The 13,204-nt window shown below is 37.2% G+C and overlaps 1 protein-coding gene across 12 annotated transcripts in view; it reads left to right on the top strand.

Moving 5' to 3' along the window:
• Positions 1–10,967, top strand: part of PRLR (prolactin receptor) — a 146,834-nt gene extending 135,867 nt beyond the window's left edge. For all 12 annotated transcript variants that reach the window (XM_027634570.1, XM_027634562.1, XM_027634566.1 and 9 more), the window contains 8 exons: positions 292–433; positions 2,388–2,520; positions 3,794–3,963; positions 5,218–5,387; positions 6,307–6,451; positions 7,272–7,371; positions 8,280–8,349; positions 8,927–10,967. In XM_027634570.1, the coding sequence (XP_027490371.1) occupies positions 292–433; positions 2,388–2,520; positions 3,794–3,963; positions 5,218–5,387; positions 6,307–6,451; positions 7,272–7,371; positions 8,280–8,349; positions 8,927–9,943 (1,947 nt within the window). In that variant the 3' untranslated portion in view covers positions 9,944–10,967. The remainder of the gene's footprint in view (positions 1–291; positions 434–2,387; positions 2,521–3,793; positions 3,964–5,217; positions 5,388–6,306; positions 6,452–7,271; positions 7,372–8,279; positions 8,350–8,926) is intronic.
• The last annotated feature ends 2,237 nt before the right edge of the window (positions 10,968–13,204 follow it).

Below are 13,204 nucleotides of genomic sequence, written 5' to 3'. Positions count from 1 at the left end.
TACAGAAGGGTTTATATGTGAGCTGGACTACCTAATGTGTTCCTGGTGGTGTGGATCTGATGGAGTATTAGGAAGGCTACAGTTAAGTATGTTCTTGAGTATCAGAATCTCAGTGTTGAAGTGAATTCTTCTGCAAAGTCACTACCTTTGTTCCTCTGTAATTCACGTCTTATAAAATACCAACTGAAATTCTAGACTTTCAGAATTCAGTAACTCAAGCCTATTCCTTTATTGTTACTTGTTAAAATGTCCCAATTCTTTATTATTTTCCCAGTCCATTTTCTTTTCCAGACGATATCTGTTGGACTGCAGACACACTACAAGGTGGCCGGGTTACAAGCTGGGGTGAAGTACATTGTTCAGGTCCGTTGCATGTTAGACCTTGGAGAATGGAGCGAATGGAGCTCTGAAAGAAACATCCAAATCCCCAATGGTGAGTTGGGGATGGTGATTGCTGTTCTGTAAATTGTTTTTAAGTTCTATCAGGTTCAGTGTTGTGAAAGGTGCCTGAATGGTCGCCCTGAAAACCTGGCTTCTCACACAGATACTTCATAGTGCTGGAGGAACAGCTCAGTGCATTTTAATATACTTTCTGTGTAATTGCTTGTTTAGTCTTTTTGATTCACTCAAGATCCTCTGCTGAAACGGGCTATGACAAATAAAGTGGTATGAGGAAGTCACTTCTGATGCAGGTGTGCCTAAATAATTTATTGTTCCTGTCCCTTAATTTAAAAATTACATTGATTTTATACGTAACTACAGATGTCAGGTAATGGTTTTAGTGTAAGAACCTAGACTGAAAGCATTGCCATGTCTAACAGAGCACGACACTTGCAGATACTACCACGTGGAATTCATTATCTATGTTTTCTTGGATTTGAGCAGGCACACTAAATATGCATGACATTGTATCTTGTTGCCAGACACTTTAGCCAGGTTGTCTCAAATCTTCTTCTTCTGTTCTTAGTTGTATTATTCATTACTTGACATGAAGGTTACTGTTGATCATGAAGTACATGAAGTACTGTTAATAGAAAAATATCTTTTAAATTACCCATTTTCGGATCTGCACCAGGCAATTAGAAATTTGGAAAATCAATGTCTCTGTTCTGCATAGTACGAAATATTTATTATTGATGTAATAGGATCGCATTTTTGCCACAAGTGCATAATTGCAGAAGTTTCAATCGCATAAGGGTTTTGACTGGCAACATCCTATTCAAAATTTAAGTATTTTTCTCTGCCCTACTCTTAAACGCTTTGCTTGAGTCTATAAAAATTTGCTTGGCAGCAATCAGATGAGCATCCTGAGTACTGAACATAACAACACTACAAGGAGATATGAGAGCTGCTTCTTTGTATCTTTGGAGACAGATCATAGGTACTTCAGAAGAGAATTACTGGAAAGGACATAAACAAATGGGCAAACATTTACATTCTTCATTTTTCTTACCTAAAGCCCAAAACAAATGACAGCATATTTTTTAAACGACCAGAATAATCTTCAAACACACTTTTTGAATTAAAAAATGGTTTTTGTATATTGTGGTTTAAGCCCAGCTGGCAAATAAGCACCACATGGCTGGTCGCTCACATCCTACACCCCACCCCAGTGAAATGGGGAAGAGAATCAAAAGTAAAACCTGTAGGTTGAGATAACAACAGTTAAGTAATTGAAACAAGTGATGCACAATACAGTTGCTCACCCCAACTGACCAGTGCCAAATCCCATCCCTACACCCTGGTCAGCCCCGCTTCCAGATAATTCCCCAGTTTGTATACTGGGGATGATGTTCTATTGGTGTGGAATACCCCTATGGCTAGTTGGGGTCACCCGTCATGGCTATCCTCGCTCTCAACCTTTTTTATCTGCTTTGTACCTCCTCACTGGCAGAGCAGGAAACACGAAAATGTCTTTGGTTTAGGATAAACATGACAGTAACAACCAAAACATCCATGTATTGTCCACATTTTTCTCATACTGAATCCAAACCACAGCACTATACTAGCTACTGAGAAAAAATTATCCCAGGTGAAAGGAGGACAGCACAGAAAATAGATTGTACAGTAGAGTGTATTTTAAATAATTTTAGAGAGGCTGCAGTATTTGAGCAGTCCCTATGATATTTTGGGACAGAGAAGAGACAGAGTCAGAGAAATGAAGCAGTTCTTCAACATGGCTGCAGTGAGAAAGGATTCTGAATCCAGGTGAAAGTATTAAGCTCTTACCTGAACCACTGAACAGACCCTCCTTTCCTGTGCTACTACAAAGCAAAACTTTTCCTTTCTTTGTATTTTCCTGTGCTCTGCTTGACATTGTTTTATGAATTCAGGGTGGACCGAATACATGCAACTTACTAATTAGTTTATTTCTTTGTCTTTCCCAGGAGAGTCACCTCCTGAAAAGCCTACCATAATAAAGTGCCGTTCTCCTGAAAAGGAAACATTTACTTGTTGGTGGAAACCTGGTTCAGATGGAGGACATCCTATTAACCACACTTTGCTTTACAGCAAAGAGGGGTAATAAACTGTATATAAACAGTGTTTTATTGGAAGGACCTGGAAAATCCATCCTGATTGTTTTTGCATTTAGGGAGATGTCATTTTCTGTAGTACATGGTTTTGTCCAGTGGCATATTCTGAAAGAGTGCTAAAGCAGCAATGTATTTAAGAGTGAAATAAGATCTCTTTATAAGGTTAGTGAATTATTGTGAATTACTGTGAATTACTCTACTCAGAAAGATGGATTGTCTTGAAAGTTACCATTGTCCAGCAACTGCATATTGTTAAGCAATACAAATCACAGTCCTGTAACTCTTCGGTCATGCAGCCCTAGAAACAAAACTGTCCAAAGTGACCAGTGACCAGATACTAAAATCTTCATCTTCTGATAATGCTTATTTTGCACTGGTATTCATAGGCCATGAATACCCTGTGGCTTCTGCAGTAATATTTCTTTGGAACTTAGATCAAATGCTAAACATTCATTTTAAAGAAATAGTCAATATATATTTTTAGGTTCTGTAAACCATTTTTGGTTCACCTGGCACTGCTCAGCCTTGCACTGACCTAACTGGATGCTAAATTCTGTAATTGTCAGCTGTGAGCTAGATCTTACTGGAAAAAGACAGGTACTGGTCCATCCAAGTAGGGGAGAGTATGAGGTCCACATCCACAACTCTCTCTTTTGTCACAGTGCATCTCAGAGGAGTTTGGAAACAAGTGCTACATACTTAACTTTTTCTCCTATCCGTGCTTTTACTTTGGGAAACTTGGAAATGGATTTGGAGGACAGGTACAAAGTAGACTTTTTTTTTGAAAAGTGATGAAAATAAAATAAAATAAAAATAAAAATAAAAATTAAAAATAAATTCTGAAAGCATATTAGTGTAATATGCAGAACTCTCTGTAAATGTGAAATCAACATTGGAAATAGTTTTTAACAGATAGCTTAGAAAACTTCAGCAATCACTTCTACTTACTCTCTGGAAGATGTAAGAGCTATGCAGTGGACAATGGCTTTCTGAGTAGTAAGAGCTTTACTCTACTAGCCCACTACTGCATCTACAAAAGCCTAAATTCTACAGGCTTTGTTGTCTTTGCTTTGGGGGAGAAATGCTTACTACAGTCTCTGGAATTGCCCAGTGACTCTTTAGTCTAGTCTGGAAGAAGTTTTCTGATTTTCTTCACGTCACCAGGCATGAAAAATCAGATCAATGATGCTGACATATTAGTAATCAAAGTCAGGTGTTTTAGTCTGTGTAACCTAATCACTGCGATTATTCCATTTCAGAGAAGAAAAAGTTTATGAATGTCCAGATTACAAAACTGCAGGCCCCAATTCATGCTACTTCGATAAAAAGCACACCTCTTTCTGGACCATATACAATATTACTGTGAGGGCAACTAATGAAATGGGAAGTAATGTCTCTGATCCTCATTACGTGGATGTGACTTACATAGGTAAGAGTTAAAAAGTATTTGCTGTGGAAACAAATAATTCAGAATCATGGGTCTTGGCACAAAAATTTTAATTCCAGCTCTTCTCATATGTGGTATTATATCCATGTTAAAGACTTGTACAAATAAGATCTTCTCTGATATAATAACACATCAATATTCATCCCTTTACCGTTTTATTTTCAAAGGAAGCATAAAAATGCTAAAAGCTTTAAAACTATGTTCAGACAACCATTTATTGTTTTTCTGTATTTCTTTCAGTCAAACTCTAAGAAACATCATCCAGCTAAAATCTTTTTTCCACTGTACAAGCAGCCGAAATCAAATTGATCTTTTAACAAATAACACTTAAATTTGATTACATAAAAGGACTCTCCAGACCCAAGAGGAGCTGCATTAGTGCTTTTTATAGCAGTGTACTGATAATCTCTTTCTCAGACTTTTTCCACAGAATGACTGCGTACAACTATTTGGGGTTTTTTTTTCTAACAGAATGGAACATTATCATTGATAACCATTTTGTTACCAAGGATCTGGCTGCCAGGAGTCTGGCAGCTGGAAAAGGGCTGCTGAAGGGCTGCTTCATATTTTATCTCTATGCCATGGCTGCTTGCTTGATGAAGTTTTGCATCAGACAGTGGTAAAATACACGCACAATGTATGCAGAAGATCTACCTTTGAACTGAGGAAGCTGCAAGCCTGTCTGAGCAGAAACCTTTGTTCCATTCTGGTTTGTTTTTGAGATATAGCCAGAACTTTAATATTGCTGTTTCAGTTTACTTTTAAATACTTTACATATGCATTTGGGATTACACTGTTGTATTTTCTGAATGTAAAAGATGAAGGGGCAAGTTCCATCAGCTTCATCTGTGTTTTCAGCATTTCTAAATATTTGTGCCAAACCTTGATAAGATTATCATTAAACATATCTTAACATTAAAGATGTTAACTTTGAAACATGGTTGTAGGGAAAAACAGCAAGAAATGGTAATGGAAGAAAAAACATTTTTGCTGATTAATGATTAAGGCAAATCTCAACGTGAATTCAACATATTTACTATTCTTCAGGGGTTTTTTCAAATTATAAATCCATACTTACTTTATCTGGAAACTCTTGATTTCTGTATTCCAACATCAGTTCTAAATTACTGGACACAATGGAGGTGATGACTCTTCACTCACGTAATTTTGTATTTATTCCTAGGATGCAAGGAAAAAGTAAATAAAACTCTGTTTGACAGTTCTTTATTTTAACAGTACAGCCAGATCCTCCTGTGAACATAACTCTGGAAGTAAAAAAGTCAGTAAATAGAAAACCATATCTGGTCCTGACATGGTCTCCACCTCCACTAGCTGATGTCAGATCTGGATGGCTTACTCTTGAATACGAATTGCGATTAAAGCCTGAAGAAGGAGAGGAATGGGAGGTAAGGATGTTGCAGTTTTTGCTAGATAATGTTTTCTGATCAGTTAGATTTTTTCAGCCAGGTTCCATGCACGAATGCAATGAAGCAGAGGCACTGAATAGTTCATAATTTTCAAAATTTCCTGCTGAGAGCACTGGTATTTCAGATGTTATTGTATGATAGCAGGTGGTAAAGTACTTGTTTTTAATTGTGGTCATTTTATATTAATCATATTGGCATGACAGTTTAAATTGTTTGTTCTCATTTAGTCAGGTTTCTTTTGTGATAATTTGTTCTTCACCATGAGCACTTCTTAGGTGACAGAAAGCTCAGTGACATTATGAAAATAATTTAAATTTATATAAATGGTCATTAGGTGGTTGTTTTAATGGCCACAGAATAGTAATTGTCTATAGCCAGAATCTGCAACTCAGACAACTGAGTGGCAAATGAAAGACTCCATCTTGGTATTTGACTGCATCCTCTTCTTGTCTGCAATCCTTCCAAACCATCTCTGTATCTTCTCCTTCCTTCCCCCTCCCACAGCACTTCCCAGCCCCCTGGCCATTGAAAGACCTACTTTTTACTAACCTGTGAATTTCCACCAACTTGACATTCCCTCTTTCTCTCTGCATTTTCTTCCCCCATCTCTGTTTCTTGCCTCCTTCTGTTGCTGTCACCATCACAATTCCCACCATTACCACAGTTCCTCCCTATGTGCCATATGTTCATGATGTGTTCTTATAGTTGTTTAATTTGCACTGTATACCAGAGCCAGATCTCATTCCCATGGATGTTAGAAAGCTAAACTTTAGAAATAAAACACATGTGCCATTATTCCATGCCTGCTTAATAATTATTAGGAAATGCTATCCAGACTCATTCTATATTCCTGTCTTGGTTACCGAAACCTTAGCTGTGATTTTTGTTTAATTTTCAGACTATTTTTGTTGGACAGCAAACACAATGTAAAATGTTTAGTTTAAATCCTGGAAAGAGGTACATTGTACAGATTCACTGCAAACCAGACCACCACGGATCATGGAGCGAGTGGAGCCCAGAAATGTACATTCAGATTCCTACTGGTGAGTGGCCAGGCATTCCTTCAGCAACTGTTATTACGTGCAATTGTATTTTTGTTTGTTAGCTGTTTGTGGCACCCATGCAGATCCCATATTTTCCCCAGGACAGGCAAGAACATCGTTGCTAAGGTAACTGGATTATTATCGCTCCTGCACCATACCCAGTTAGCTTTCCCCTTCATTACTTTATGGTGTTAAGAAGGTGAATAAATTTCTTTGCTTATTTAAACCATGCTCTTTCTGTCTATTGCCTCATTTGTTCTCATGATGGTAGTTTTTAATTAAAAGAAGACTGGTAAGTGCTTTTAAACTGTGACACAGGCAACAAAAAGTGACTACCTTCAGACAGTAACAGCTTGTATTACTATTTATATGGAATTAATTTGAAATCAATGCTTCTGTATAAAAAGTGTTATTTTACAATAAAAATACTTTAAAATAGCTAGTCCTAGGTCATTTAACCCCCTAATTAATGAGTTGTATGATATGTATTTGATAATGACATGACTGTGGGTTTGGTACCACTGGATTTGAACTTAGTTGCTATAAATGGCTGTGACAAAATTTTCCTCTTCATACATTTTTGTATAATTTTTCCAAGACACTTTATTTCCTGTGTAGTACCATTAGTAAAAATTATATTCATTATTAGATATTACAATGATTGTTGACATCCATATATGCTAGTAAAGCCCTCTAAATTCAATACCAAGTTTGGCAGTTTAGACCAATTTTTAAAATAAAAGTCACCTCTGACTTCTTGTGCATGCTGACTATGCATGTACTAGATGTATGTCCTTAAATAATTCTGTTTGTTTCTTAGATTATAGAGTAAAAGATATGGTTGTGTGGATCATTGTTGGTGTCCTGTCATCTCTAATATGCTTAATCATGAGCTGGACAATGATTTTGAAAGGGTACAGGTAAGTCACCAGTTTCACAAATGCATGGAGTTCAAAATCGCAGAAAACTTTTCAAAAGTAGACTTCAAATATTTGACTCAATTTCCTGTAGCATCTGTGTTCTCTTACAAACTATTAGTTACACTGATAAAGAAGTATTTCTACTCCTTAGGGAAACCAGGCTAAATTCTCAGTTGATAAAGACATGTCTCTGTTAGATCTGAGAATCTTGGTTAGCCATGTAAATAATTCAGCAAACATCACTTGGAGTATCCCTGCTTCTGTAGAAGATACACCTTTGGGTCTTGCTGTGATTTCCTAAAGCGAACAAGGTTATATTATGAGATTGTCTTTCTGCCCACCTGTCTGCCAATTCCCCGAATAATTTATTACAGTGCTGGCTAATTTCAATCAAATTTGAAAGAGAAAGATGTTGCTTTTGTACAAGTCTTGCAAAAAAGTACTGTCTGAGTAGAAGAAAGATAGAAACTGTGTTTGGAAAAGCCAAGACATTCACCAAAAATCCTGTTGAGTAGTAGTCAGCTGACAGTCAAGTATGCAGAGACAGGACCCCTAGTCCTCCTGAACTGTGCCCCATTTCACTGTTTCTTGGCCAGTGATGAATTTACAGTGGTATTAGAGAATCAGAGGTTAAGGGACTAAAGGCAATAAAAGGACATTAGCAGTGTTACATTTCCAGTTGAATAACTTTGTACTGTTTTTTTTCTAATAAATGCCTCTAAGAGTACTTTGTGGATTTGTGAATTATCTGGCTTGAGGGGTAGACAGGAAACAGAGGTCCAACAGGGACATATCGAATATGGGAGAAGCATTTAAAATCTCAGTCACATTCTGAGGAAATCGGAGAACAAATAGTGAGATAGGGCCCATACTTACACATGGTGTGTTTGTTCTGGGTTTTTTTTCAGAATGATGGCCTTTATCCTACCACCAGTTCCAGGACCAAAGATAAAAGGCATAGATAAACATCTGTTAGAGGTAAGTACCACTGCTAACATGAAAAGAATTCACTATTGCTTACTTTTCCAACTTACGTACTAGCAACCACAATTACCCTAGTAAAGGATGAAATTCCTTCAATTAATCAGTGTTTAAAATAGGTAATACTTTCAGGTTGATCGTGTGGAGGGTATGTGTGAGACAGAGTTTTGCCTCACACTTGTAGTAGGAGAGTGTTTGAGAACAAGGTTTGTGACCATGGCTGCTTTCTGGAACACCAGAGGAAATGCCTGTGTGGTCTTCCTAACAGTTCTTATGGAAGTCCTACTGGTTCTTACCATGCTGAGGTGGCAGGACATGGCTGCACTTTTATTCCATTTCTTTCTTGTTAAACTCAGGAGACCCACACGCGTCAAAAGCTCCCAGGTCATCCCATTTTCGAAATTTTCTTCCTTTCTGTCAGTGTTTTCTGCAGCAGTAGAAATCCAGTTTAGGTCTAGTGATATAACTATTTTAGTGTTTGTATAGCAAATATGTAAATTGTTCACAATTGTTCTAGTCAGATAAACCCTAAGGTTAATAATGAAAAATTATATCCTATTTATTATTCCCTTAGACAGGAAAATCTGAAGAATTACTGAGTGCTCTTGGTTGCCATGGTTTCCCTCCAACGTCAGACTGTGATGAACTACTGATAGAATATCTGGAGGTAGAGGACAGTGAGGATCAGCAACTCATGCCAAGTCATGACAATCCCAGTAAAAATACAAAAATTATACCCAAGGAAACAGACAGTGACTCGGGCCGAGGGAGCTGTGATAGCCCTTCCCTGCTCTCTGAGAAGTGCAGGGAGCCTCGTACCCTTCCATCAGCACTTCAAACACAAGATGTAAGACCTGTCCAAGAAAATAAAGGAGCAAAAAGGAGCTGGGAAACTCAGTGTATAGCCTCAGAACAGGAAACACTCCTTTTTAACAATGAGAGTACAAATTCATCCACATGGCCTGCAGTTCAGTTACTACCTAATAATCAGCTTCCTATGTTTGCCTACCACAGTACTGTGGAGGCACACACGATAATACTGAGTACCACAAATGTGAACATTTCACCAGTTTTGGTGGGAAATGAAGAAAAGCATCAGTCACAATATCCTGTCACTGAAACTGTCCATGACAACATGGAAAAGCAAAGAGAGATGGAGTATTCCATAACTGAACAAACTACAGTGCAGGTCAAACAAAACAGACATAATGACAAGTCACCTTTCTTGAATCCTAAACTAATGGACTATGTAGAAGTTCATAAAGTCAGACAAGATGAGGAACCAACAGTATTACTGAAACATAAAGATAATAATGGAAAGACCGAAAAATACACTGTTCCAGGAACCAGCAAAGAATATACCAAGGTCTCAACAGTTGTGGACCATAATATTCTAGTATTAATGCCAGATTCACGCATCCAGCCCACACCTGTATCTCAAGAACCTGCAATGGAAACATCACAGAACCTTCAGCAAGGTCAAGCTGAGAAAAATATGAGCTACTGCCTGACAGCTCCAAGTGACTGCAAAAGAGAGACCAGTGGGTCAGAGTATATGGACCCATCTTCCTTTATGCCCTCCTTTAAATAACCAGTTAATACAGTACATACTTATATATGTCCAGTAAAACAAAATCACATAGCGAACAGTCCTTCAAAAAAGCCTAGCCTCCAAAAGCCTAGTCTCCTGAGTGTATTGTACAGATAATAAAATAGACAGTGGGTTGAGGTAATAATCATGGAAGTAAATCATGGAGCATTAACACACATTTCTGACACAGTGAAACAAGGAAATGGATATTGTCTGCCATGAAAAACACTTAGTAAAATAATTATTCAGTTCTGCAAAACTGTTAATTGATTAAGCCTGAGGGAGTACTGCAGGTTCAACAAAGATGAAAATTGTTACGGGTCAGTCAGCACACCATGGTGATCGGAGCAGTTCCTATGTTAGATAAATCATTGCACAGCAGTATTGTTATCTACAGTGTCTTTTCTTCTGAATGCATTCTGACATTAGATTAAAATTTCTTTATATTTTTTTTCTCAATCCTTGAGAAAAAAGGAGTTACTGTATATGACAAATCATATATAAAAAGAATATATTCTACAAATGACAGTAAAATAGCAAATTCTTCTAAGGATTTTTTTGCTTTGTTTCAACATGATAGAAAACTTTGCATCCCATTCATATCCCAGCCCAGGCAAACTAAACATGAAAAAACTAGCGGGATAATATTTGATATACTGCCTTACTGTATATAATATACAATTCTACTTTAGTATAAGCCCATATGTTTAACAATGTATTTTTAAAGGCTATTTTTCTATTATCAAAAAAAGAGCAAAATAAAATATTTTTTAATTTCCCAGTGTTATTTAGCTACTTAGGAACTTTTCTGTTTCCTTCTGCTGAGACAGCAGTAACAAGTAAAGCTACAATTTCTACACAAAGCATGAAATTAAACTTTATACTAATTAAGAGTATGAAGAAATTTTTAAACTATATTTCTAATATATTACAGATATATTACTATTTGAATTGTAAATTATTTCTTTCACACCTTTTTTATCACCTATAATTATATAATTAAAACAGAATCTAGGTTTTGAGAGGAAAATTTCTTTCCCTTTGAATTTATAGTCTGATGCCACTAGTGAATGGAATGGTGTTCTGCTGCATCCTTAGTCATTGCACTTTTCTCTGAGTCTGGAGGGAAAGTTTGAAGTAAGATTTTTCATAATGAATTTATGAACATGAGTTGTGGAAACCAGCCTCTAAAGTCAAAGATAAGAGGCATAAAGTCTGAGTCATAGATCTGCTGAAATAGCAATGAGAATAAGGAAAGCAGTCCATGTACTAGAGCTGGACCTGTGTCCCCAGAACAGCAGTGGGAACAGTAAGGATTCATTGTATCCCATGTAAACGGAGACAGAATCAAAATTGTACTGTAGTGGCTGTGAACTTACTGTGGTCCTCCCTTCTTGAAACAAAAGTTTAATTTACTCCAGAAAAGTACGACCAAGTGGTGACTGATTAAAACTGGACCAAATATTTAGCCACTCTCACTAGCTTCAGGGGAAACTGGAAATATAAGGTAAGGGACTGGTTCTGTACATGTGAAGAAAGGTGTATTTGATAAATGGACTGGCTCTCTTTTGTTCTTCTCCTTCCTGAACAGTTATACGTTTCTCTATATTTTCATGATTTTGTGCACTGAACCAGCCTTCTTGCAGTATCAGGTACCAGATACTCCAGAGCCAGCCAAAAGAGAATTTCAGATTTTGAAGGTCCCAGAAGGCCACATCTAATTTGACAAATCAGATTCTCACCCTTTACCTTCAATGCCATGGAACTGCTCAAGTACAGATTAGTTGAGCTATCTAGCCTTTCCACAGGTAGGACTTAGGAATTTAACTGTTTGTCTGTGTGTCTATAAACATATGTGTTAGTATGGACTGTAACATTTACTTCAGGCATCAGATTTGGAGCCTAAGTCCTCTACACAGGTAATGTACTGCTGACTTCCAGAGGCTGATCAGAGCAGTCTGGCTGCTCTGATGAAAGTGTGGGGAGATATCTTAGATTCTTAATACATCCACTTATTTAGCACTTGAAGACATGAAATGGCTACTCCAGAGAGCAGCCAGACGTAACTCTTTGTTCAGTTATGGTTAACAGAATAATTTTACTGTAGATATACTTTTCGTAGTATATCTTACAAATTTCTAGAGATGCTAAAAAAACTGGAACGTTTTGCAGGACAGCAGCTTGTCTGTGTGCAAGTATGTAAGCTGGTTATACACTACGTCTGACAGTGTTTAATTTACACTTCAGTTTTCTGACTGAATTTGACAGAGCTAATCCAGACCAGACACATTCTCTTTCTTTACACAGGTAGTCACATCTGTGTTGTTTCCTACACCTAATGCTGTACATAAAGACATGCTGCTAAAGGGCTTCTGGGAGGCATCTAGTGATGCACAGAAGGATATAGAATCTTACCGAGCCACAGCCTAAAAATGTTCCTCATACAGTGGATTTCTTAGATTAAAGCACATGTGACTACACAGACCTACAACAGCAGCAGACTGTTGCTGTGATATTGGTTACTTTGTACCTGAGGCAAACTGGCACAGCTTTTGGCAGATTTTAAGAGTGTGATTCATCCCATAGGCATGTGTGCCTCCAGTGATCCATAGAGAGAGAGAGTCAAAGAGTTTCTATGCTTTGTCATGAATTAGTACTGAACTGCAAAATAGCTGTAGCATAAACTACATCATGTGGTGTTGATTCTATTCCACCTTTGCTGATGAACGTCTCAATATGCCAAATCATCGTGGCTCTCAGTGAAAAGGTAAATTCAGCCAGAGTGGAAAAGGGGGACATTTGCTCACTACATGAAGTTTTGAGGGATTTGCTAGTTAAATATAATATAAACACAATTTTTATAAGTATACTTCATTCTTTAAGCTGGACAAATGTGCAGATTGATTATTTCTTCCTTGGATTTGCTTATGTTTTCCAAAATACCTTGTTACTCCCAAGGGCGGAGCAACACCTTCTGAAAGTGACCTTTAACATCTGAAAGTATATGACAAAAATAATAAACTATTGTTCTGTGAAATCAGAATACCTTCAGCTAAGTGTTTGGTCCTTTGAATGTTCAAATACTTAATTCTTTCTGTTTGTGATGATATTTTTGCTTGCAGTTCTTAAGCTTTTTATTAGGAAATAGATGAGCTTTTGCAGCAGTTGTACACAGTCAATTGGTGTAAAATTATGACACACTAGTAGGGAATAACAGGCTCTTGACACCTCCTTTGATATCCAAAGGGTTGAAGTATACAA

This window comes from Corapipo altera, unplaced genomic scaffold (genome assembly GCF_003945725.1).
Source record: "Corapipo altera isolate COAL_440 unplaced genomic scaffold, ASM394572v1 61411, whole genome shotgun sequence".
NCBI classification, from domain to species: Eukaryota; Metazoa; Chordata; class Aves; order Passeriformes; family Pipridae; genus Corapipo; species Corapipo altera.
This window is presented reverse-complemented; position numbering and strand designations above follow the sequence as displayed.